Consider the following 25,134-nt stretch of genomic DNA (forward strand, 5'->3'; position numbering starts at 1 on the left):
AGTTCATCACTTATATACTCCCTAGTGAAATTGCTTCTTTTCACATTTTGTTTTTGTCTGTTCACTTACGACTGTTGACTCATGGACAGCAAGGGCCTTGGTGTCTCCCACGTCAGTATCCCTAACCAGGCCCAGCACTGGGCTGGACAGTGACTGTCGATTCAAGAAGCACCTATGACAGACTTAGTGGCCCAGGCCCTAGCAAGCCAGGGAGGAGCTGGGGGTGTCTCTCGTTCTACTCAGGGGCCCACTCTGTAGCAGACCCAGACCCCAGGCTGTGCCTCTGGTGGGACCTGGCCACATAGCCAGCTTCAGATCCAGTGATGGCCAACAGGGTCCTGCCAACTTGGCCTTTGCCAAGCTCTTGATGTCTCCCAAGACCTCCAGGGACCGTCCTGGGAGGGTCAGGAATGGACTCACCTGTACCCTGTCTTACTAGCTGCCCCTTCCAAGCTCAGAGGCCTGAAGGCAGCCGACTGAAGGAAGAGGAATTGAAACCAGTCAGGGGTTCAAGAAGCCATGGGTTTTAATGTGAGTGAGAGGGGTTTTAATGTGGGTCTGGGAGTGGGGTGCTCAGCGCCCTCGCCTTCCTGCCTGGGCTGGTGTTGGTGTGGGGAGGGGAGGGCCTCCCTGTACCCCTCTTCTTGGGGTCAGAGAGCGGAGTGGAGGGCAGGAGGACATGACCTTTGCCTCTCCTTGAGGGGAGGGAGAGAGGAGAAGTGTAGGGTAGACCTCAGTGTCTCATATCAGTACCGTGGCCTCCTTCTGTGGATCTGGGACAACAGGGCGCTGGTGTGTGTAGGTATAGAGGGCGGGGGCACCCGGCCGGAGGCGGGAAGGCGCAGAGGGGTGGACAGCCTGGAAACCAGGGCCGATCCCTCCGATACAAACCGGCGGGACGGGCCAACCCTCCCTGTCCAGCCTCCAACCTCCGTCCTTGTCCCAGGGGGTCCCCAGCCTCCTCCTCTACTTCTTCCGACCAATCTGGGCCATGAGGTGGGCGTTGGCGGCCGCCTTGGCTCGCAGGTTCTTGGCCTTGGCGATATTGAAGAGGATGTTCATAATGTTAGTGGGGACGTCCAGGGACAGAGTGACCTTGGTGCGCCGGTCACTCTTGGCCTTTTCCTGGGATGGCCGCCCCTGGAACTGTGCCTGGGACGGGTACTTGTACCGGGTGCTGCCGGCCCCGCCGCCACCGCCGCCGCCCACGGATCCAGGGAAGGTCCTTTTCTTTGCGTCCTCATCCTCCTGCCCCTCCTGGTCCTCTGGGTCTCTGCGGGGCAGGGCCGGGAAGGTCCGCTTGATCAGCCCCGACGTGTCCTTCCGCTGACTCTTCTCGGCCTCACGCAGGGCTGTGTGGAGGCAGCTGAGGCTGGAACCGGCTATGGGGGACCTCTGGGAGAGGCCCGCCTGGGGGGCCCCGAGAAGCAGTAGCAAGACCAGCAGGAAGGGGGCCGGCACGAGCATCTCTCCCTGCAGCGGAAAAGAGCGATAGGTGTGAGAGGGTCTCAGGGCTCGGGGGAGACGGGGCAGATCTACCAGGCTTTGTGCACGTTCTGCTTTGCCGGGTTTTGAAAGCGTGTTCTCTGGACCTGCAGGCCGTGTCTCATGGAAATTTGTTAGCAATGCAGAGAATTCTTGGGTCTTTCTCCAGAGCTGGTCAATCAAAAACTCTGGGGCCAGCAATCTGCATGTTAACAAGCCTGATGATGATGGATCGTTGCCAGATGTAGGAATGGTCCAGATGTAGGAACTAGCTACCTAGCACGTGGAAAGCAACACAGGCTCTGGAGTTAGACAGAGGTAGGTTCAAATTCCAACTGGGTCCTTGTTTGCTTGAGGGTGGAGGGCAGATTACTTAACCTCTGAGAACATCAATTTCCTCATCTGATAATAATAATGATAATAATAATAATGGGGGATAATAGGTACTACCTCATAAAGGTTAAATTAAAATGGAAAAGCTCCCTGTCTAACCAAATACTTAAGGAAGCATGTTGGTTCATGACTGTTTACATGTAATAATCCCCAGGGGCTATTAGGATAAGATTCAGTACACAGGCAGCCATCTCAGAAGTGATCTGTCTGTATCTGTGTATTTTTAAATGTACTGTACATTATATAACTAATGAATATAGATCATATGAATATAAATATAGATGTATAGTATGCCAGGTAACTTCATCCTGCAGACCATTATCTTTGTTGTGTTGTGTTTCTGGCTTTTCTTTTTTGTCTGTTTGCTCCACTCTTACCCAGGTAGGCTCATCGTGCCTTGAGCTCTAAGTCAGCGGTTCTCATGCTTCAGAGTGTTCAGAATCACGTGAATGGACTGTTCAAACACCAGCTGCTGGGCCCCATCCGCAGCATTTCTGAATCAGTACATTTGGGGCAAGGCCTGATAATCTGCATCCCTAACACATCCCTAGAGGATGCTGATGCTGTGGGTTCAGGGACCACGCTTTGCGAACCACTTTCTCAGTGTTCCCATCCATCTCGAGGTCCTTAGAACTCTGTGCCCTGTTCCTGGAGAACATTTTACAGGGCTCTGTTGACTGTGGAAGAATGGGCTTATCTTTCTCTTGATATTGTGCTCAATACCCAGACTTCCGGTTTCCTCATTCATTGAGGCTGTCCTTAGTTGTTTTGCATAAACATCCATGAATTGTGGCTTTAGCTGCCTTTTGCCTTGAAGGCATCTTAAAATTTGGGGGCACTCTCAAAGGGCTTGTTAAGCCTGAAAAGATTAAAAAAACCAAAAACCAATGCACAGAGAAAGGGTTAATAACGGGGTGGGGTGGGGGTCTGTCTCTCTCTGTCACTGTCACTCTCTCCCTTGGTCCCCTGCTCTTTTCATGGGTCAGGCTCGGCCCTACCCCCCACTAACTGGCTCAGTGACTAAATGCCCCGGGTCCCTGTGTTCCCATCTGTGACATTAGGGGATTGAGCTCCGGGCTCTCCTCTCTCTCTCCTTTTGTTCCTCTCTCTCCAGTTTAGCTTTGTTTAGCATTTGTGCAAAGCCATGGGAGATTGTGGGGCTTTCCAGGTGGCACTAGTGGTAAAGAATCTGCCTGCCAATACAGGAGAGACAGGTTCAATCCCAAGGGGGGAAGATCTCCTGGAGAAGGACATGGCAACCCACTCCAGTATTCATGCCTGGAGAATCCCATGGACAGAGGAGCCTGGCGGGCTACAGTCCATAGGGTCGCAAAGGATTGGACACGACTGAAGTGACTTAGCACTCACCCCTGCATGGGAGGATGTTTGTAGGTTATGTGCAAACAATACATTATTTTATATAAGGGACTTGAGCATCTGTGGATCTGTGACGGTCCTGGAGCCAATCCCAGGAACAGAGAGGACTGTCAGAGAAAAGAAACGTCCTTTCCTCCTTCCTCGGGTCTGATTCCTAAGCAAGTTTCTCCTCTAACATTCTTTGGATTCCTTTGCCTTTACCATAGTGCAAGAGTACAAAGGTTTTAAGATTTCCCTGCTACCTGCTCTGAAAACACGTGGTCCCATCTAGTTAGATTTACAGGGAAAAGTTCTTCATCTTCATTTTTCTCACTTGGGTACCTGACACTCAGCCATTCTTTGGGGATTATTAGGGCAGTGCTTCTCTGGAGACAGACACTTGCTTTTAAGAGCTGTGACAGTCACATCACGCCCAGAATGACAGGCAGCGAGGGACTCAGCTGGTCTGAAATTCAGAGCACCTGTGAGAGAGTGTCCCTGAAGGAAAAAAGTGATGCTGGAGGCAAACGCAGGACACCATGGGCTTTGCCCAGAGGCAGCCCCATTTTCCAGCATCGGGGAAGGCAGAGATAGTTCGCAGTCTGCAAACACGGGTAAGAAGTTGAATTAAAAAAACACTTTATAAAACAGTCACTGCTGAACCCAGGGACCCTTTAAGCATTTTGAAAGGTATTATAGTAATGAGCTGCAGACTCATGGAAGCATTTATGTGTCACACACACACTTCTTAGCAATTCACACTTGAGTGAGCAGAGGGGGTTCATTCATGAAAGGCCTTTCCCCTCAAGAGGGAGAAAAGCCAGGAGAAAGTTGACAAGATCTAGAGAACACTTGTTACTGGCAGCTTTTGTGTTGCTTTTCTGACTCCATTCATCCTCAGAAGTGGGAATGCTGGCTTGATTGCTGTGTTACAGGAGAACCCTGCAGACAGGATTTCTTGGAACACTTGGACATCAAATGGAGACATCAAACATCCATCTTTATGGCCTCTCCCCTTCAAGGGGGGCACCTAATTGTTACAGACATCTGTTCCCTTCCTCCAGTGTCCCCAGTGGCCAGGGGGAAAGGACTCCAGGCTGTGAGGGCAGAGAACCAGGGCTGCGAACCTCCCTCACCCTCAAATGCCTTCCATCAGTCACTTAACCTCTCAGTCACCACATCTTAAAAAGTAGACGTTACCTGCCTCACAGGTGTATGGAGAGAACGAAAGGAGATGCCTTAGCAACCAGGAAATGCAAGCATCTTCCTGATCGGTCAGGCAGTGGGGAATGGTACCCCGGTTTCCACCCCCATCTTCCCCATCTACCCCATCTGGAAACATGATTTTCATGTTCACAGCTGGACTCTGTTCAGAAAAACACATTTGTGAGAACCCATCCTGCTTCTGGACTATTACATTTTGCAAAGCGGGCCTCTCTACTAATGGGGGGAGGATGCTTTTGCCCCCCTGAGAAACTTTCCCCTGATCCCTTTGGGGCTGCCTTCTCCCCATTTAAAACACAGACCTTGACGATTCAGCACAGTGCCCCCAGGGGTGCTTGCAACTCTTATCGGTCACCCCATCCAGTCCACAGCACCTCCTGCATAATTAAGGGCAAATCAAGTTATCTTTCATAGGGAAGTCCCCGACCAGAGCCTTACCTGTGAGCAGACTTCCCTCTGGAGTGCAAATGCTCAGTGAGGTGGGCAGGCAGCTTCAGAACCGAGAGGTCTGCCCCGGGAACATCCCCCCGAACTTCTGTCTTCTCTGGGGTCGCCGGCTCCTTTTCTTGAATTATTGGTAAGTGGGCCGTGATCTTTCCTCTCTATGGAAACCACTCCTCTCCCTCGTGTGTGTGTATATACATAAAAGTGACAGATCACGAGGTGGATCATAAATCCAGACGCGGTGTCTACCCTGAGATGTGATCCCGTTTAAAATACAACCCATGCAGCTGTGCACGTCATGGAGACGACAAGCTGTCAGCATCTCTGACCGCTCCTACCCACCTTCTCTCCCAGACCTCCCATCACCGCCCCCACCCCCCACTGCCCTTCCTGCCCTAGCAACTGGCTTCATTGATAAAGAGAAAAAAACACACTCTGTTGAACTGAGAAGCAGCTTCTTTGAAGAGTTTTATTACTCATCTTCATTCTTACTAACTTCAGTCTCTCTACCCTTCTTCCTGGAGCCAACACCTGCTTGAAAGTAGAGAAGAAAATTTGTCTGCTGTCCTGTGATTCATTTTTTTCTTTTTCTTTTTTTTTTAAATTTTTTGGCATCACTGACTCAATGGACAAGTGTTTGAGCAAACTCCTGGAGGTTATGTAGGACAGGGAAGCCTGGCGTGCTGTAGTCCATGGGGTCAAAAAAGAGTCAGACATGACTTAGCTACTGAGCAATGGCAACATTTACTTATTATTATTTTGGCTGTTCTGGGTCTTCACTGCAGCGTGCAGGTTTCTGCATTTGTGGCACATGGGCTCAGTAGCTGCAGTGTGTGGGCTTAGGCACAGTTTTCAATTTCACCACGACCTTTATTGAACAGCCTAGCTACATTCCAAATGAACTTTTTGGCCAGCTCAATGCAAATAACCCCTTTAATAATTTGACTATAAACCCTTTCAAGTCAAATAACACTTTTTGTCTTATAGTCTGCTTTGTCTGATATTGAAACAGCTATTCCAGTTTTCCTTTGGTTGACATTTGCTTGGTGCATTTTTTCCAGTTTTTTTGTGTCAAAGTTCTTTTGTAAAGGGTATATACCGAAATTAAAAAAATCTAATCAACCATCTCTGTATTAACAAGGCCTTGATACAGGCCTCTGTATTAGTTTGTACTAATAGTGATCACTGACATGACACATTTGTGTGAATAATGATTACTGATGTTTTTGGATTATTTTCTGCTGTTTCACATTGTAAAACACTTCCTATTTGGTCTGCCTTTCCCCTCTGTTTCTGTTTATTTCTGTTTTTCCTTGTCTGTGTCCTTCTAGATTGATTAATTTTTCATTTCATTTCCCCCGCTATTAGTTTGTATATAAGCATTTAAAGCTACAATTGGGGCTTCCCTGGTGGCTCAGTGGTAAAGAACCATCTTGCCAATGCAGGAGCTTCATGAGACTCTGGTTTGATCCCTGGGTTGGGAAGATCCCCTGGAGGAGGAAATGACAGCCTTCTCCAGTATTCTTGCCTGGAGAATCCCAAGGACAGAGGAGTCTAGTGGGCTACAGTCCATGGGGTTGCACAGTGTCGGACACCACTGAGCAAGTGAGCATGCAAAAACTACAGTTCTTGCTCTGGGCACTGATTCACTACACCTCACGGATGAACAGAGCCCCCTGTAACCTGGTGAAATTTCTCTGGTCTGTGAGGTAAGAGGAGACCCTTGCCTTGACTCTTGTTTCTCCCAACAGGCAGGACTGATTTAGTTATTAGTAACTGTACTTCTATAATAACATCAGATCCATGATCCTGCATCAATGTCCAGTCCTTTCTGATATGGGTTCTCTAGCGCTGTCTCCTATCCACCTATCAGGAATCAATCTCATTGGACTTTGCATCCCCCTCGAAACCAGCAGCGGTGGGAACAGGTGGGGACAGTTCCAGCCTGTCTCTGTGTCCAGGTGCTGTGGTGAATTACAGACATTTTATGATCCTCTCTGATGGATTTTTAGTGGCTGATTGATTCCTGGAGCAAAGCTCCTAGGAGCCACAGGCTAGAGGCAGCTGCCTCCCTAGGGGCCTAGCAAAACAGCATCAGAGATTTCTGTCTGGGACTTACTTCCCTGATGGTCTAGTGGTTAAGATTCCATGCTGGCCTTGCAGAGGGTGTGGGTTTGATCCCTGGTCAGTGAACTAAGATCCCTCATGTTGCGTGGCCAAATAAATAAATAGTAAAGTAATAACCTTAAAAATAAAAAGCTTTCTGTCTCCCTCCAGGGGAAGGGGAGGATGCTGGCTTCTTGAGCAAACTTGCGCACTGCCCCATAGCCACTTTTCCACACGTGGGCACAATCACAGTGCCCTGTTTACCTGACCTGTAGACAAGGGGATCAACACCAACAGATACACTTAGGGGACATATTTTCTCTAGTGACAAGGGAATTGGAAACTCTTCTGAACATCTTACAAAGCAGTGGACTGGGCAGCGTGCTCCCAGATGGGGCCAGGATGGCGAATTCACTTGTGGTTCTGCTTATGGGTGAAGTCAGTAGTAATGGTAACCAAGCAGCCCACGTTCTTCCAAGGGTAATACACTCACTCTGCCACCCCCACCCCTGAACATGTTTCAGAATCTCTTATCTACATGTTGTTTAGTTGCTCAGTCATGTCCCACTCTTTGCAGCCCTGTGGACTGTAGCCCACCAGGCTTCTCTGTCCATGGAATTTTCCAGGCAGGACTACTGGAGTGAGTTGCCATGGCCTCCTCCAGGAGCTTTTCCTGACCCAGGGATTGAACCCACATCTCTTATGTCTCCTGCATTGCTGGCAGGTACTTTACCACTGAGCTATTGAGGGGAAGCCCGATACATAGCACACTATGTTATTATTCAGTTCAGTTCAGTCATTCAGTCGTGTCTGACTCTTTGCGACCCCATGCACTGCAGCACACCAGGCTTCCCTGTCCATCACCAGCTGCTGGAGCTTGCTCAACCTCATGTCCATCAAGTTGGTGATGCTCTGTTATCCTCTTCTCCTCCTGCCTTCAATCTTTCCCGCATCGGGGTCTTTTCTAATGAGTCAACTCTTCGCATCAGGTGGCCAAAGTATGCCTGCCAGCTAATCAGGGACTATGCTTAATCAGTTCACCAATCAATCAATCAGAAATAAACCAGCATGTTCCTATCTACTGTGAATTTTAATCTGTTTCCCTTGGCAAGTCTAGGCTTTGAGACTGGCTGTGATCCACTCCTGACTGTGTCCATTTGTCTATAAGCAGCTTGAGACTGAAGTCTATGCCAGGAAAAGCACCATGAACACACTTGCTGTTTAGTAGAGACTCAACAAGTGAGGTTGATTCTCCTTATTCAGTAGCTCCGAGTATATGCATATACAATTGTAACCCATCACATATACCCAAACAGATAATATACATTTAAAAAAATGTATTTGGCTGCATTGAGCCTTAGCTGTGGCATGTGGGATCTAGTTCCCTGACTAGGGATAGAACCTGGGCCGCCTGCATTGGGAGCGTGGAGTCTTAGCCACTGGACCACCAGGGAAGTCCCAACAGACATTCTTTAGTATTTTAAATGCTTTTATTTGCATGAACTCTTCCAGAATCACAGAATGCTTGGCCTAAAAGAGAGTTCATGCTCTAGTTCAGTCACTTAGCTGGGGTCACACACAGGTGAACCTCAGAATTCAGGCCCCCGACATGAACATCCTCAAGGATGATCTCTTTTGCAAAGCTGGATAAGTCTGCATCTCCAACCACAAGGAGAGAACAGAACTTGGCCTTGAGAGTGAGGGATTGTTGCAGACACAGAGCCCATAATTGAAGATAATAGTATTGAAATGAAATTAAAAAGAGATTATTAGAGACTTATTCAAAAAGACAAGTTACGGGGACTCAAATTGCATTGAGATTCCATTTCATCTCTAATAATCAAGGGAGGGTGAAGTATGTGTGTGCAGGTCTCCACAGAATGAGGCTGGGTTAGAAGACGGTGATGTCATCACTATAGTTGGCTTTCAAGAGTATAAAATCCTACAGTTTCCATTATAGAGGCAGAAGGAGCAATTCAACTTTTAGGGAGTACACTCGTGTGTATACAGGTGTACAAGACAGAGACAGTAAGGGGAGAGTAAAAAACAGACAATTCTGCAATTTTGGCCAGTAATTGTCATGAAGTTAGGGAGGAGAGCTGCTACAAACAGGAAAAGCAGGTTCATCCCATGATGCTGGATCACTGGCCACATGGGCAGAGACCTCCACCACTGACTCCACCTCCAACCTTTCTTGTTTTGCTCCATAAGCCAGAAAAGAAACACCACTTTGCCAAGTCTGCCTCCACGCAATTATGCCCTGGCTTCCTTAACTCCAAGAAAAGAGAGGGCATGTGAGTCGGATGAAAGACTGATGTCTTGGTAAAGCTTTCCCTCTTTATTCTACTATTGTAGAAACGTTTAGTAATTCAATCATAGCTCCATGGGATGAATTAGGAGTTTGGTATTGACATATATACACTATTGATACTGTGTATAAAACAGATAACCAATGAGAACCTGCTGTATAGCACAGGGAACTTTCCTCAATGCCCTGTGGTGACCTAAATGGGAAGGAAATCCAAAAAAGAGGGGTATATGTATACATATAGCTGATTCACTTTGCTGTGCAGCAGAAACTAAAAGCTCCAATACTTTGGCCCCCTGGTGTGAAGAGTTGACTCTGGAAAAGATCCTGACTGTGGGAAAAATTGAAGGCAAAAGGAGTAAGGGGTGGCAGAGGATGAGATGGTTGGATAGCATCATCGACTCAATGGACATGAATTTGAGCAAACTCCGGGAGATAGTGGAGGACAGAGGAGCCTGGTGAGCTGCAGTCCATAGGGTCACAAAGAGTTGAACTTAGTGACTGAACAACAACAGCAGCAGCATCAGAATCTAGCACAGCATTGTAAATCAACTATACTTCAATAAAAAAGCCACCCCTCCAAGTCAGGTTTACTGTAGACATACTAAGGACAAGAAACACAGGTGCTAAATATTTAATACTAAGGACGATAGTAAGTACTAAACAAGACCAGGAGTTGACTGTGGCTCAGGTCATGAACTCCTTATTACCAAAATCAGACTGAAATTGAAGAACACAGGGAAAACCGCTAGACCATTCAGGTATGACCTCAATCAAATCCCTTATGATTATACAGTGGAAGTGAGAAATAGATTTAAGGGCCTAGATCTGATAGATAGAGTGCCTGATGAACTATGGACAGAGGTTCGTGACATTGTACAGGAGACAGGGATCAAGACCATCCCCATGGAAAAGAAATGCAAAAAAGAAAAATGGCTGTCTGGGGAGGCCTTACAAATAGCTGTGAAAAGAAGAGAAGTGAAAAGCCAAGGAGAAAAGGAAAGATATAAGCATCTGAATGCAGAGTTTCAAAGAATAGCAAGGAGAGATAAGAAAGCCTTCTTCAGCAATCAATGCAAAGAAATAGAGGAAAACAACAGAATGGGAAAGACTAGAGATTTCTTCAAGAAAATTAGAGATACCAAGGGAACATTTCATGCAAAGATGGGCTCGATAAAGGACAGAAATGATATGGACCTAACAGAAGCAGAAGATATTAAGAAGAGATGGCAAGAATACACAGAAGAACTGTACCAAAAGGATCTTCACGACCCAGATAATCACGATGGTGTGATCACTCATCTAAAGCCAGACATCCTGGAATGTGAAGTCAAGTGGGCCTTAGAAAGCATCACTACGAACAAAGCTAGTGGAGGTGATGGAATTCCAGTAGAGCTATTTCAAATCCTGAAAGATGATGCTGTGAAAGTGCTGCATGCCAGCAAATTTGGAAAACTCAGCAGTGGCCACAGGACTGGAAAAGGTCAGTTTTCATTCCAATTCCAAAGAAAGGCAATGCCAAAGAATGCTCAAACTACCGCACAATTGCACTCATTTCACATGCTAGTAAAGTAACGCTCAAAATTCTCCAAGCCAGGCTTCAGCAATACATGAACCGTGAACTCCCTGATGTTCAAGCTGGTTTTAGAAAAGGCAGAGGAACCAGAAATCAAATTGCCAACATCCTCTTGATCATGGAAAAAGCAAGAGAGTTCCAGAAAAACATCTATTTCTGCTTTATTGACTATGCCAAAGCCTTTGACTGTATGGATCACAAAAAACTGTGAAAAATCCTGAAAAAGATGGGAATACCAGACCACCTAACCTGCCTCTTGAGAAATCTGTATGCAGGCCAAGAAGCAACAGTTAGAACTGGACATGGAACAACAGACTGGTTCCAAATAGGAAAAGGAGTACGTCAAGGCTGTATATTGTCACCCTGCTTATTTAACTTATGTACAGAGTACATCAGGAGAAACGCTGGACTGGAAGAAACACAAGCTAGAATCAAGATTGCTGGGAGAAATAACAATAACCTCAGATATGCAGATGACACCACCCTTATGGCAGAAAGTGAAGAGGAACTAAAAGGCCTCTTGATGAAAGTAAAAGAGGAGAGTGAAAAAGTTGGCTTAAAGCTCAACATTCAGAAAATGAAGATCATGGCATCTGGTCCCATCACTCCATGGGAAATAATAGATGGAGAAACAGTGTCAGGCTTTATTTTTTTGGGCTCCAAAATCACTGCAGATGGTGATTGCAGCCATGAAATTAAAAGACGCTTACTCCTTGGAAGAAAAGTTATGACCAACCTAGATAGCATATTCAAAAGCAGAGACATTACTTTGCCGACTAAAATCCTTCTAGTCAAGGCTATGGTTTTTCTAGTGGTCATGTATGGATGTGAGAGTTGGACTGTGAAGAAGGCTGAGCACCGAAGAATTGATGCTTTTGAACTGTGGTGTTGGAGAAGACTCTTGACAGTCCCTTGGACTGCAAGGAGATCCAACCAGTCCATTCTGAAGGAGATCAGCCCTGGGATTTCTTTGGAAGGAATGATGCTAAAGCTGAAGCTCCAGTACTTTGGCCACCTCATGCGAAGAGTTGACTCACTGGAGAAGACTTTGATGCTGGGAGGGATTGGGGGCAAGAGGAGAAGGGGACGACCAAGGATGAGATGGCTGGATGGCATCACTGACTCAATGGACATGACTCTGAATGATCTCTGGGAGTTGGTGATGGACAGGGAGGCCTGGCGTGCTGCGATTCATGGGGTCGCAAAGAGTTGGACACGACTGAGTGACTGAACTGAACTGAAGAACTATAGAAGCCAGCTGCTCAAAGTGTGGTCCATGGACCTTCAACCTCAGCATCCCTGGGAGCTTTTAGAGATGCAGAATCTCAGCTCTCACCTCAGACCTAATGAATCAAACTCTTCCTTTTAATAAGAGCCTCAGGTGAGAAGAACAGCCTTTGGAAGCGCTAACCAAAGGCTGTAGCATAGGAGTATTTTTGTAGACAAGTTTGAGGAATCAGATAGTTAAATGGGAAGAGAGCCTCACAAGAAGATTAGAAATGATAAGCTTTTAATTTGTTTTTAAAATAATTCTATTTATTTTTGGCTGTGCTGGGACTTTGTTGCTGCTTAGGCTTTTCCTCTAGCTGCGGCGAGTAGGGGCTCCTCTGTAGTTGTGGGGTGTGGGCTTCGCATTGCGGTGCATCTCAGGGCATGAGCTCTAGGTGCAGGAGCTCAGTTGTGTGGCTGTGGGCTCAGTAGTTGCACCTCTAGGGTGCAGACTCAGTAGTTGTGGCTCATGGGCTTAGCTGCTCTTGGGCGGCTATGTGGGATCATCCTGGACCAGAAATCCAACCTGGGTTTCCTGCACTGGCAGGCAGATTGTTTACCACTGAACCACTGGGGAAGCCCAGACATGATCAGCTTTTTAATCCTTTGTGGAACATTGCTTGACTTTACTTCCTGGTGAAAGCCCAGTATCACTTTGGTCCCATTAGAGCCTGTAACTTTGGGAAGGACACCTTTTTACCATGGTGAGGGGCCAAAAGTGGATGAAATTAAAAGTAGTGTTCAGTAAGACACTCCCAGAAATAGTTTGTTGGGCCTTGGAGGCGGTGTGGACTGCAGGTCCCACGTCATCAGACCAAGGCATGAGAAACTGAACTGGTAACCTGAGAAAACATGGGTGCATGAATTTGTAGCCATAGCGTGGGTGTTATTTTATATTCTACCCTTTCTCCCTTTCTCCCTGCATTTGTGAACATTTAAAAATCTGCATTTCTCTCTGTTCATCCCCGACTTGCTTTTCACCCACTCTCTGTCCCGGGACTGATGACATCTGTTCCTTCATGTCACACTCTGGATGGTGGATAGCTCTCAGGATTGCTCATGTTCCCATGTGGGAAGGGATGTCTCCACAGTCATCTTGGTGAGCAGCGGGTGCCTGCTGAGGTCCTGGGGTCTGCAGGAAATAGCACTGATGTTACGTGATGTAGATGGTAGAGAAGCCTGGGCTGAACCTGAGCTGCTAACGAGAACATCGCCGCGCCCTGGCGTCTCCCTGCAGCAGCTCAGAGGTGAAAATGAGATCCTCCCTCAAGACAGTCCGTTGTTCATTCCCACCAGCTGGTCCTTCTCTCCTAGGCTTGTTTTCAACCATCCAAACCTTGTTATTGAAGATGGCGGCTTCTTAGTGCCTTACCATGACTGCAAACCCACTGTCCCCCTTGTAAAACAAGCATTTGTGCTCAGTTGTATCTGACTCTTTGCGATCCCATGGACTGTAGCCTGCCAGTCTCCTCTGTTCTTGAAATTTTGTAGGCAAGAATACCGGAGTGGCTTGCCATTTCCTCCTCCATAGGATCTTCTGGACCCAGGGATGAACCTATGTCTCGTGCATTAGCAGGCGGGTTCTTTACCACTGCACTACCTGCGAAGCCCTGTAAAACAAGGCCGTTGCCCCAATAACTTTCTGTGCACTCTTTTTAAACCCCAATTGTTTTTCAAAAAGTTTCCAGGAAAGTAGAAATGAGTGTGATGAACAAAGGTATACTCCTTATCTAAATTAACCAAATATCAACATTGTGGTTGTGTATGTGTGTGTGGGGGTGTTGTATGAGGAAATGATCAGCTTTTAAAATCTTTGAGGAACGCAGCTTGACTTACATACCCCTTGAAATTTGAATTGCTCCTTCAATATATTAAGAATTGTGGCATGTATTCAAAGCAGCATACAGAGGAAATTTATAGCTTTAAATGCTTATATGGGAAGAGAAGAAAGGTCTGAAACCAGTTATCTAAGATTTCACCTAGAAAAAGAAAAATAAATTAAGTCCAAAGCAAGGAATTTAAGTAGTAAAGATATGAGTCAGTTCTGTTCAGTCACTCCGTTGTGTCCAGCTCTTTGTGACCCCATGGACTGCAGCATGCCAGGCTTCCCTGTCCATCACCAACTCCTAGAGCTTGCTCAAACTCATGTCCATTAAGTTGGTGATGCCATCCAACCCTCTCATTCTCTGTCACCCCCTTCTCCTGCCTTCAATCTGTTCCAGCATCAGGGTCTTTTCCAGTGAGTCAGTTCTTCGCATCAGGTGGCCAAAGTATTGGAGTTTCAGCTTCAGATATATATATGAAATAGAGACTAGAAAACGAGAGGAACAATGAAAACAAAAGCTGGTATTTTTCAAAGAGCAACAGAATTGATAAACCTCCAGCTAGACCATGAATAAAAGAGAGAAGACCCAAATTACTGATATCAGGAATCCAAGAGGGACTTCATTACTGACCCTTCAGGACAGTAATGATTGTGACAAACACCTCTCTGCCCTTAAGTACACTGACTTAGATAAAACAGAAAGATATCTTCTGTGTCCTTTGTAATGAGGTCACAATGCAGAGTTCTTTGCTGCGTACTAGAACAGGCACCCAGTTCCACGATCTCTTACTTCATTCTGACTAATTGCCAATTAGAGCTCTGCATTCACTCGAGTCTCTGGTTGTCACCTTTCTCTGATGCCCTAACCTTTGCTGGCCCTCCTCCACTGAATGTAATATGCAGAGAATTAGATGTAAATGAGGATATATCCATCTGGAAATGAATTTTCTTCAGAAATATTTGCAAAGGGGGAGTAGGTGGGAGCAACACTTAAATGTCAGTAATAAATGTTTCAGTTTTCAACTCAGGAAGAGCTTCAGAGACGCCCTGTTTTGCCCTTTCAAAACAATAGGACTAGTTAACTGTCCCGTTTGGAAGAGGAGCCCCCTGAGTTTATAAAAATAGGTTTTACACAATGAAGGAAATTTGAATGTTTGTCAAGGTCATTTGTTCACTTAAATATTTATTGAATGCCTACGGGTGTTAGGGACAGTCTTGACTTCTGAAGATTGAAGAGGGAGCAGGACAGTCACGATTCTTGCCTTCAAAGCAGCATCTTTCAGAACAAATGATGAACTCATTTCCTGTTGAGAGAGTATCATTCCTGTTCCTCCTTCACTTGGAAGATTAAGTGTTCGGTTAGATGGGTAAGAACTGGCAGATCAAAGACTGTTCTTTTATAATTTTTAAAGCCACCAGGGAAGCCCAAAAGATACGATAAGATTAGACAAATAACACCAATTGTCCTCTATAGTGATAAGTAGCAATTTTCAGTCTTAATAGCAATATATCAGAATGCAACTCAGGTCTCTTGAATCTGAAGCACCTGCCAGGTGGGCTGGAGTAAGCTGAAGATGGATAAAGAGGAAGTGGCGGGACCAGTGGGATGCCCCATTGCTATAAGAGGGAAAGACCAGGGTACATTAAGGACATCCAAGTCCAATCTTGGGGGCCACCAAAAGACTCAGACATCAAAATTCACACCTAGAATAAGAGGTAAGGATGAACAGGACTCATCTATTTCCAGTAGGAAATAAGCTCACCATTTCTCTGGGGGATGTTGCTGTCTTGTTCAGTCTCTAACGTTTCTCTCTAAATCTCAGATGAAGATAAAATTTCATGTCTCTCTGCATACATGAAGGGATGGTTGTTTTTCTTCCCTTTTCTTGATCATGCACTTAAAAAGAAAGCATGTTTATTAAAACTTTTCGTTTCATACTGGAGTATAATTGATTAACCATGTTGTGATAGTTTCAGGTGTACAGCAAAGTGATTCATTTATATATTTATACACTCGTTTATTCATTATACACACGCGTGTGCCTCTGTGTGCTCTGTGCTCAGATGCTCAATTGTGTCTGATTCTGCCACCCCACGGACTGTAGCCACCAGGCTCCTCTGTCCACGGGATTCTCCAGGCAAGAATATTGGGGTGGATTGCCATGCCCTCCTCTGGCGGGTCTTCCAGGGGATCCCGACCCAGGGATAGAACCTGCATCTCTTGTGTCTCCTACACTGGCAGCCAGATACTTTATCACCTGGGAAGCCCCAACACAAGTACCTATTCTTTTTCCAATTAAACAACAAAACACTTTAAACAAATACGTTCTTTATGATTGTTTCCCTCAAGCAAAGACCTTTGATGGATGGTTTAATATCCTCCCCTCAGATCAGCTTCTGATAGAATGAACAGGAGGGCAGAAAAGCTTTGAGAACACCAACATAACAAGACAGTTTCTTAGTACACTCCATCAAGACTTAACTCCAAATGGTATCGCAGCCCTGATAGCCTTAGCACATCTGAGAACCTTTGCCCCTGTCTGGCCTGTGCAGGAGGAAATATGAGCAAGCTGTCCCGAGGACAATGAAGTAAGGATGAGGCTGAGGGGAGAGAGACCTGGCAGGCTCGGCTGGGTCCCCGCTGCCCCAGACTGATCTATGTCTTCCTTAGCAGCTTCACTAAGAAATGCGCATGAATATCCATCAGCTTGTGCAACTCGAAAAAAAGAAATATGAATGAGAGTCTGGCTCAACAATATCTAGGGAGTATTTTCTGGAACACGGTTCTGTACTGAGGTCTGTTTTTGGGTCCTCACTACTAAAACAGAGGAGAGAGTCACTCCACCCTCCTCTGTGATCCCTACACCAATTGAGGAAATAGAAATCACACAGTTCAGTCTCGGAGACAAACCTTTATATTTTTGAGATGCTATAGAAATCAAGTGGTTATGATATGAGTTGGATATATGTCAGTGTCCTTATTAGGTAAGACAATACCTAGTCTGTCGACAACAAATGACTCAAGAACGTAAAAAAGATATATTGATGAAGCCTGCATGCAGTGACAAAGGGTGTGAGCTGTTCCTCTTCTTAGAGCTTTTTCTCTGGATGTTAAGAATTACTGTTTTAGTTGGGAGGCTGGCATTTCCAATTTGATCAACGCTTTTTGAGGACACACCACATGAGAGGTCCTGCAAGGGACATAAAGATGAACAGCACTGGGACTTGTCCTCAGGGCTCACAGTGTATGTGTGTGGTGTGTGTTTGTGTGTGTGTGTGTGTGTGTGATTAGAAACAAACAAACAAAAATAACTACCAGAAAAGCTACCATAGATTGAGTACTTCATATGCCCAGCACTACTCACAGTTATTTCCATTTATTTATTTACATTTTCTATTTATTTTATTTTTTAGACTGGTTGCATGGCATGTGGAATCGTAGTTCCCAGACCAGACACTGAATCCATGCCCTCTGCATTGGGAGCTCAGAGTCTTAACTACTGAATCACCAGGTAAGTCCCTCCAAGTTATTTTTAATCTCATTTAATCCTTTCAACAACCATGTAAAGTAGGTATGATTCTCTATTTATGGTTAAGTGATTTTCCCAGTTCAGTTCAGTTGCTCAGTTGTGTCCAACTCTATGCGACCCCAGGGACTGCAGCATACTAGGCCTCCCGGTCCATCATCAACTCCCAGAGTTTACTCAAACATATATGTCGTTGGAGTTGGTGATGCCATCCAACCATCTCATCCTCTGTTGTCCCCTTCTCCTCCCGCCTTTAATCTTTCCCAGCATCACGGTTTTTTCCAATGAGTCAGTTCTTCATGTCAGGTGGCCAAAGTATTGGAGTTTCAGCTTCAGCATCAGTCCTTCTAATGAATATTCAGGACTGATTTCCTTTAGGATGGACGGGTTGGATCTCCTTGCAGTCCAAGGGACTGTCAAGAGTCTTCTTCAATACCACAGTTCAAAAGCATCAGTTCTTCAGTGCTCAGCTTTCTTTATAGTCCAACTCTCACAACTGTACATGACTACTGGAAAAACCATAGCTTTGACTAGACTTTGTTGGCAAAGTAATGTCTCTGCATTTTAATATGCTGTCTAGGTTGGTCATAACTTTCCTTCCAAAGAGCAAATGTCTTTTAATTGCATAACTGCAGTCACCATCTGCAGTGATTTTGGAGCCCCCCAAAATAAGGTCTGTCACAGTTTCCATGGTTTCCCCATCTATTTGCCATGAAGTGATGGGGCCAGATGCCATGATTTTAGTTTTCTGAATGTTGAGTTTTAACCCAATTTTTTCCACTTTCCTCTTTCACTTTCATCAAGAGGCTCTTTAGTTCTTCACATTCTGCTGTAAGAGTGGTGTCATCTGCATATCTGAGGTTATTGATATTTCTCCTGGCAATCTTGATTCCAGCTTGTGCTTCATCCTGTCCAGAATTTATCACGGTGTACTCTGCATATAAGTTAAATAAGCAGGGTGACAATATACAGCCTTGACATAGTCCTTTTCCTGTTTGGAACCAGTCTGTTGTTCCATGACCAGTTCCAACTGTTGCTTCTTGACCTGCATACAGGTTTCTCAGGAGATAGGTCAGGTGGTCTGGTATTCCCATCTCTTTTAGAATTTTCCACAGTATCTGGTATAGTCAATAAAGTAGAAGTAGATGTTTTTCTGGAACTCTCTTGCTTTTTTGATGATCCAATCGCATTGGCAACTTGATCTCTGGTTTCTCTGCCTTATCTAAATCCAGGTTGAACATCTGGAAGTTCACAGTTCATGTACTGTTGAAACCTGGCTTGGAGAATTTTGAATATTACTTTGCTAGCTTGTGAGATGAGTGCGATTGTGCAGTAGTTTGAGCATTATTTGGCATTGCCTTTCTTTGGGATTGGAACGAAAACTGACATTTTCCAGTCCCGTGGACACTTCTGAGTTTTCCAAATTTGCTGGCATATTGAGTGCGGCACTTTCACAGCATAATCTTTTAGGATTTGAAATAGCTCAACTGGAATTTCATCACCTCCACTAGCTTTGTTCATAGTGATGCTTTCTAAGGCCCACTTGACTTCACAGTCTAGGATGTCTGGCTCTAGGTGAGTGATCACACCATTGTGGTTATCTGGGTCATGAAGATCTTTCTTGTAAAGTTCTTCTATGTATTCTTGACACTTCTTTTTAATATATTCTGCTTTTGTTAGGTCCATACCATTTCTGTCCTTTTTGTGCCCATCTTTGCATGTTAATGTTCCCTTGGTATCTCTAATTTTCTTGAAGAGATCTCTAGTCTTTCCCATTCTGTTGTTTTCCTCTATTTCTTTACACTGATCACTGAGGAAGGCTTTCTTATCTCTCCTTGCTATTCTTTGGAGCTCTGAATTCGAGTGGGTATGTCTTTCCTTTTCTCCTTTGCCTTTCACTTCTTTTCTCAGCTATTTGTAAGACCTCGTCAGACAACTATTTTGCCTTTTTGCATTTCTTTTTCTTGGGGATGGTCTTGATCAATGCCCCCTGTTCAGTGTCATGAACCTCCATCCATAGTTCTTCAGGCACTCTGTCTATCAGATCTAATATGACAAAACATGGTCCACTGGAGAACAGAATGGCAAACCACTTCAGTATTCTTGCCTTGAGAACCCCATGAACAGTATGAAAAGGCAAAAAGATAGGACAGTGTAAGATGAACTCCCCAGGTCGGTAGGTATCCAATATGCTACTGGAGATCAGTGGAAAATTACTCCAGAAAGAATGAAGAGATGGAGCCAAAGCAAAAACATCACCCAGTTTTGGATGTGACTGCTGATGGAAATAAAGTCTGATGCTGTAAAGAGCAATATTGCATACGAACCTGGAATGTTAGGTCCACGAATCAAGGCAAATTGGAAGTGATCGAAGAGGAGATGGCAAGAGTGAACATCGACATTTTAGGACTCAATGAACTAAAATGAACAGGAATGGTTGAATTTAACTTAGATAACCATTATATCTACTACTATGGCCAAGAATCCCTTAGAAGAAATGGAGTAGCCATCACAGTCAACAAAAGAGTCTGAAATGCAGTACTTGGATGCAGTCTCAAAAATAACAGAATGATCTCTGTTTATTTCCAAGGCAAACCATTCATTATGACAGTAATCCAAGTCTATGCCCCAATCAGTAATGCTGAAGAAGCTGAAATTGAACAGTTCCATGAAGACCTACAAGATCTTCTAGAGCTAACACCCCCAAAAGATGTCCTTTTCATTATAGGGGACTGGAATGCAAAAGTATGAAGTCAAGAAATATCTTGAGTAACAGATAAATTTGGCCTTGGAGTACAGAATGAAGCAAGGCAAAGGCTAATAGAGTTTTGCAAAGAGAATGCACCAGTCATTGAAAACACTCTTTTCCAGCAACACAAGAGAACACTCTGTACATGAACATCATCAGATGGTCAATACCGAAATCAGATTGATTATATTCTTTGCAGCCAAAGATGGAAAAGCTCTATACCATCAGCAAAAACAAGACCAGGAGATGACTGTGGCTCAGATCATGAACTCCTTATTGCCAAATTCAGACTTAAATTGAAGAAAGTAGGGAAAACCACTAGAGCATCCAGGTATGACATAAATCAAATCCCTTATGATTTTCCCAGGGTCATGTGCTAATAAGTGATGGGTCACAGGAGAATTCCTAGCTAAGTGAGAGTGGGGCTCAGAGGAGGAAATAATCACATCTGAATAAGAAAATGTCAAGAGCTTCATCAGGGAGGAAGATGTCTTTGCAAGGCTTAGACATCAGGGAAAAACTTTGAAAGGCAAAGACTGTGGTTGTGGGGTGGGGGATGGATTCTTGGTGGAGGCAATATTTGAGCAAAAGCTGAGGGTGTTCGTGGAACAGCGAGACTGATGGACTGGGCTGTGGTGGGGTGCGGTGAGAGATAAGCCTGGATAGAACATTTTGGGGATGACAGCTGCAATGTAGGGGACATTAACGACTATGGTCTTAGCTGTACTCTGAGGAGGACTGTCAGGATTAATATTGGAATCTAGGAGTGCAGGAAGCAGTTAGGAATGTGCCCTAAGAATTTCATTAAAGGTAATGAGAGTCTTAACTAGGGCAGCGGCTTTGGGAGTGGATGGCATTATGATTTTTAAGATGAGCATCCTGTGGGTTACTTGGTTTTAGGATTCCCAAGGAAGAAATTGTGCCTATTTCCACCAGGTGAACCCTGACTATAAATACTCTGATGTATAATATGGTTCTACTAATTCTTCTAGAAATTATACTAATATATGTCAATACTTTCCAAGCGATGTTGTTTCCAAGTAGCTTCAGGAGCTATCTGCTGATGCTAAAGGCAAGCACAGGTGGTAGCATCAGCTCCCAGCCCGCAATCACCTGGGTGAGGCCAGCAGCTCAACCCCTCACTCACAGGCTGCAGTGGGCAGACGGGTGGATGCTGTACTAAGGGATTACTCTCAGGAGGCTGAGCCAGGTCATACAGGGGTCCTTCTTCTCAGGTGTCAACTATTAAGTTCAGTTCAGTCACTCAGTTATGTCTGACTCTTTGAGATGTCAACTGTATGTGGTGGAAAACTAACTTCCTCTATGAAAGTTTTCTGCAGGCTGGTCTTTTCCTTCTTGATGCTGCTGTATCACCTCGTATGTCCTCTCATGAGACCGCTTATCTCACGTCACTATTACTGTCTCTTTCCCCAGCTTCTGCCTCTATTATCTTGTGAGTTTCCCAAGGTCAAGGACTGTGCCCTGTTTAATGGAGGACTTTTATCCCAAAGCCGAGAACTAAGGAGTTGAAGCTGACTGAAGGAGGATGAGCTGTTAGAAGGAGCACACCATTTTGGGGAACCAACTTTGACCAACAGGGACCAGGATCAGAGTGACAGAAGCCTTGTGGAGGAGGGCAGACTGTGGTGGGAAATGTCAAGATTCCCTGCTTGTTGAGTGCACCTTCTCCTTCCTATCCTAGAGCTTCTCCTATCCACCACTTTTTTTGTTCAACCCTTGGAGGGTTTTTTTTTTTCTTTTAAATTTTAATTAATTTGTTTTTTAATTGAAAGATAATTGCTTTTCAGAATTTTATTGTTTTCTGTCAAACCTCAACATGAATCAGCCATAGATGTACATATGTCCCCTCCCTTTTGAAACTCTTTCCCATCTCCCTCCCCATCCCACTCCTCTAGGTTGATACAGAGTCCCTGTTTGAGTTCCCTGAGACATACAACAAGTAAACCTTGGAGGGTTTTCAGCTTGGTATTTACCACAGAGTTCATTTCCTTTCAAAACTAGAGGAGCTTGGCAGATTGCCCATGAAAACTACGCTTTTCACCACAATGCAGCCAAATTCCTCCAGCCATAGTGGAAGGAAACTTTTGACCTTCTTGGTGTGAAAATGAGGAAGGAGGTGAGTGTTGGAGTGAGGACAGCAACAAACAAAATCTGTGGGGTACCCACGGTTCCATCTTTGAGGAGACATTGGGCAGAATTCATCTGACCAAATTTTTCCTTGGCAACAGATGAGGTTTTGTTATCCTTATTTTACTGAAGATGTACCTGGGCCCAAGGTTAAGAGGCTAAATCATTTGCCCAATGGCTAGTAAGAACCCAAACCTTATGACTTTGAAGGCAAGATTTGTTTTATCAAACTCTCAGAAGCTACTTGAGCAATAAAGAGATCACTTGAGGTTCCTTCGAGGAGTGAGTCAGCGTCCCCACTGTTTCACATTGACGTAAATGCCTTTCTTTTCTGGGCTCTGGGATGATCAGAAGTCATCTTAGATGTAGACACATCACATTGTTAGGGCCAAAGGAAGGGGGATATGGACTGTCACCCCCCCGCCCTGCCAGGGGTAAAGCCATTTCCTGCCATCCCAATACCCTTCCATAGGAAGGCGTTCTATAGAACAGTGCTCTAGACAAATGGCATCCTTTTCTGAAAGTTCAGTATCTTTTAACTTTGCTGAATACTCACTAATTCTATTTCTTTTTGTTACAAACTCAACAGCAAACTCATTAGTAGCTTATTAGCCAGGGCTGTTGAAGCTGAGCTGATGCGGTTAAGGAAAATTAGTTTCTGAAGTTCGGTCAGTGCTGGAAGTGATCCTTGTTGGGGCTAATGAGAGCTTGATGAATGCCACGGCACAATTGGCAAATGCTGCCAATCAGAGACAATAAAACCATTAATGAATTTCAATAATTCCAACAAAAAGGTCACACATTAGTCAGGGATAGGATGAGCAGAAGGAGGATGTGGGAGTCAGAGAGTAATCTCAACAGGAGTTCAATAAATTTGCCAAGTTTTGGAAAGGAAACAAAGTGATGCTGAAGCCAACATTTCTGGGCTATGGTAAATACAGTAAAGAAATCCTGATGCTAAATGTTAAAGAGGTACATTAATTTTTGATAACTTTATGATTTTGATAGAAATGATTGGTAAGCTTGGATTCACACAGAAAGGGAAGAAAGGGGAAAATTTCCACTTGTAAATCTCTTAACTCTATCCTTAGCCATTGACTCTCTCATGCAATTCTTGTTATAATTCTATGAGACAATTAAGGCCTTTCAGTCTAGGGTGGCTTTATGTGTTACTTAGTTCAGTTCAGTCGCTCAGTCGTGTCTGACTCTTTGCAACCTCATGAACTGCAGCATGCCAGGCCTCCCTGTCCATCACCAACTCCCGGAGTTCACCCAAACCCATGTCCATTGAGTTGGTGATGCCATCCAATCATCTCATCCTCTGTCGTCCCCTTCTCCTCCTGCCCTGAATCTTTCCTAGCATCAGGGTCTTTTCCAATGAATCAGCTCTTTGCATCAGGTGGCCAAAGTATTGCAGTTTCAGCTTCAACATCAGTCCTACCAATGAACACCCAAGACTGATCTCCTTTAGGATGGACTGGTTGGATCTTCTTGCAGTCCAAGGGACTCTCAAGGGTCTTCTCCAACACCACAGCTCAAAAGCATCAATTCATCGGCGCTCAGCTTTCTTTATAGTCCAACTCTCACATCCATACATGACCACTGGAAAAACCATAGCCTTAATGAGACGGACCTTTGTTGGCAAAGTAATGTCTCTGCTTTTTAATATGCTGTCTAGGTTGGTCATAACTCCTTTCAAGGAGTAAGTGTCTTTTAATTTCATGGCTGCAATCACCATCTGCAGTGATTTTGGAGCCCCCCAAAATAAAGTCAGCCACTGTTTCCCCATCTATTTGCCATGAAGTGATGGGACTGGATGCCATGATCTTAGTGTTACTTAGAGGCAGCACAGTGATGGATGACTAGGTGACTGTGCCATCTCCGAAGGCTGCCTTTAGCCTCCAGTTTGAATGCTGTAAAATTAGATCCATGAACCTATACAACAAGGGACTTTGGTTCAGTTATACCCCAAATAATAAGAAGACCCCTGTCACAGGCACCCCACTTTATAAATACCTGCACTTCCATCTTACTTGAGTACTTTGGACTGAAAGGAAATCAAACCAGTCAATCCTAAAGGAAGTCAACCCTGAATTTCATTGGAAGGACTCATGCTGAAGCTGAAGCTCCGATACTTTGACCACCTGACGTGAAGATCCAACTCATTGGAAAAGACCCTGATGCTGGGAAAGATTGAGGGCAGGGGGAGAAGGGGATGACTGAGGATGAGGTGGGGTTGAATGGCATCTTTAACTCAATGGACGTGAGTTTGAGCAAGCTCCAGGAGATAGTGAAGGACAGAGCACCCTGGTGTGCTGCAGTCCATGGGGTCGCAAAGAGACGGACATGACACAATTTAGCGACTAAACAACAACCACCATCTTGCCTGAAGAGGTCATTTCTTCTCTTTAGCTGATGAATTCCTTTGGAAAACTTCAAAGGCAGAATCTGTGAGGCTGAAGCATTAAAAATACATATTTTTGTTTAAATTTATGTAGTGTAGAATTGACACATTTGTGTGGGTGTGATGTTTCAGCTTTGCTTGCCAAGTAGCAAAATTTCCATTGTATTTCACAAAACAAAAGACCCTTGCAGGCAACCTATCAGGCAAAATAACTACTACCAGAAAAAACTTACATGCCTGGTGAGGAGTATCACTCAAGTCCAGAGCAAAAGCCTCTGCTGGAGAGCAGACATGATAGACAATCTGTCTGTACATGCACT

At 44.8% G+C, this 25,134-nt stretch overlaps 1 protein-coding gene across 1 annotated transcript; it reads right to left on the bottom strand.

Annotated features, from left to right (window-relative positions):
* Nucleotides 1-966: 966 nt before the first annotated feature.
* UCN3 (urocortin 3) lies at nt 967-1,467 on the bottom strand. The gene has a single exon (XM_052651353.1). It carries the CDS (start codon nt 1,465-1,467, stop codon nt 967-969), a length of 501 nt encoding a protein of 166 aa, XP_052507313.1.
* Between the last annotated feature and the right edge of the window lie 23,667 nt (nt 1,468-25,134).

Source organism: Budorcas taxicolor, chromosome 13, assembly GCF_023091745.1.
Source record: "Budorcas taxicolor isolate Tak-1 chromosome 13, Takin1.1, whole genome shotgun sequence".
Lineage (NCBI taxonomy): Eukaryota > Metazoa > Chordata > Mammalia > Artiodactyla > Bovidae > Budorcas > Budorcas taxicolor.

Coding starts and splice junctions, on each gene's coding strand:
- UCN3 (XM_052651353.1), bottom strand. CDS start 1,467: ATGCTCGTGCCGGCCCCCTTCCTGCTGGTCTTGCTACTGCTTCTCGGG.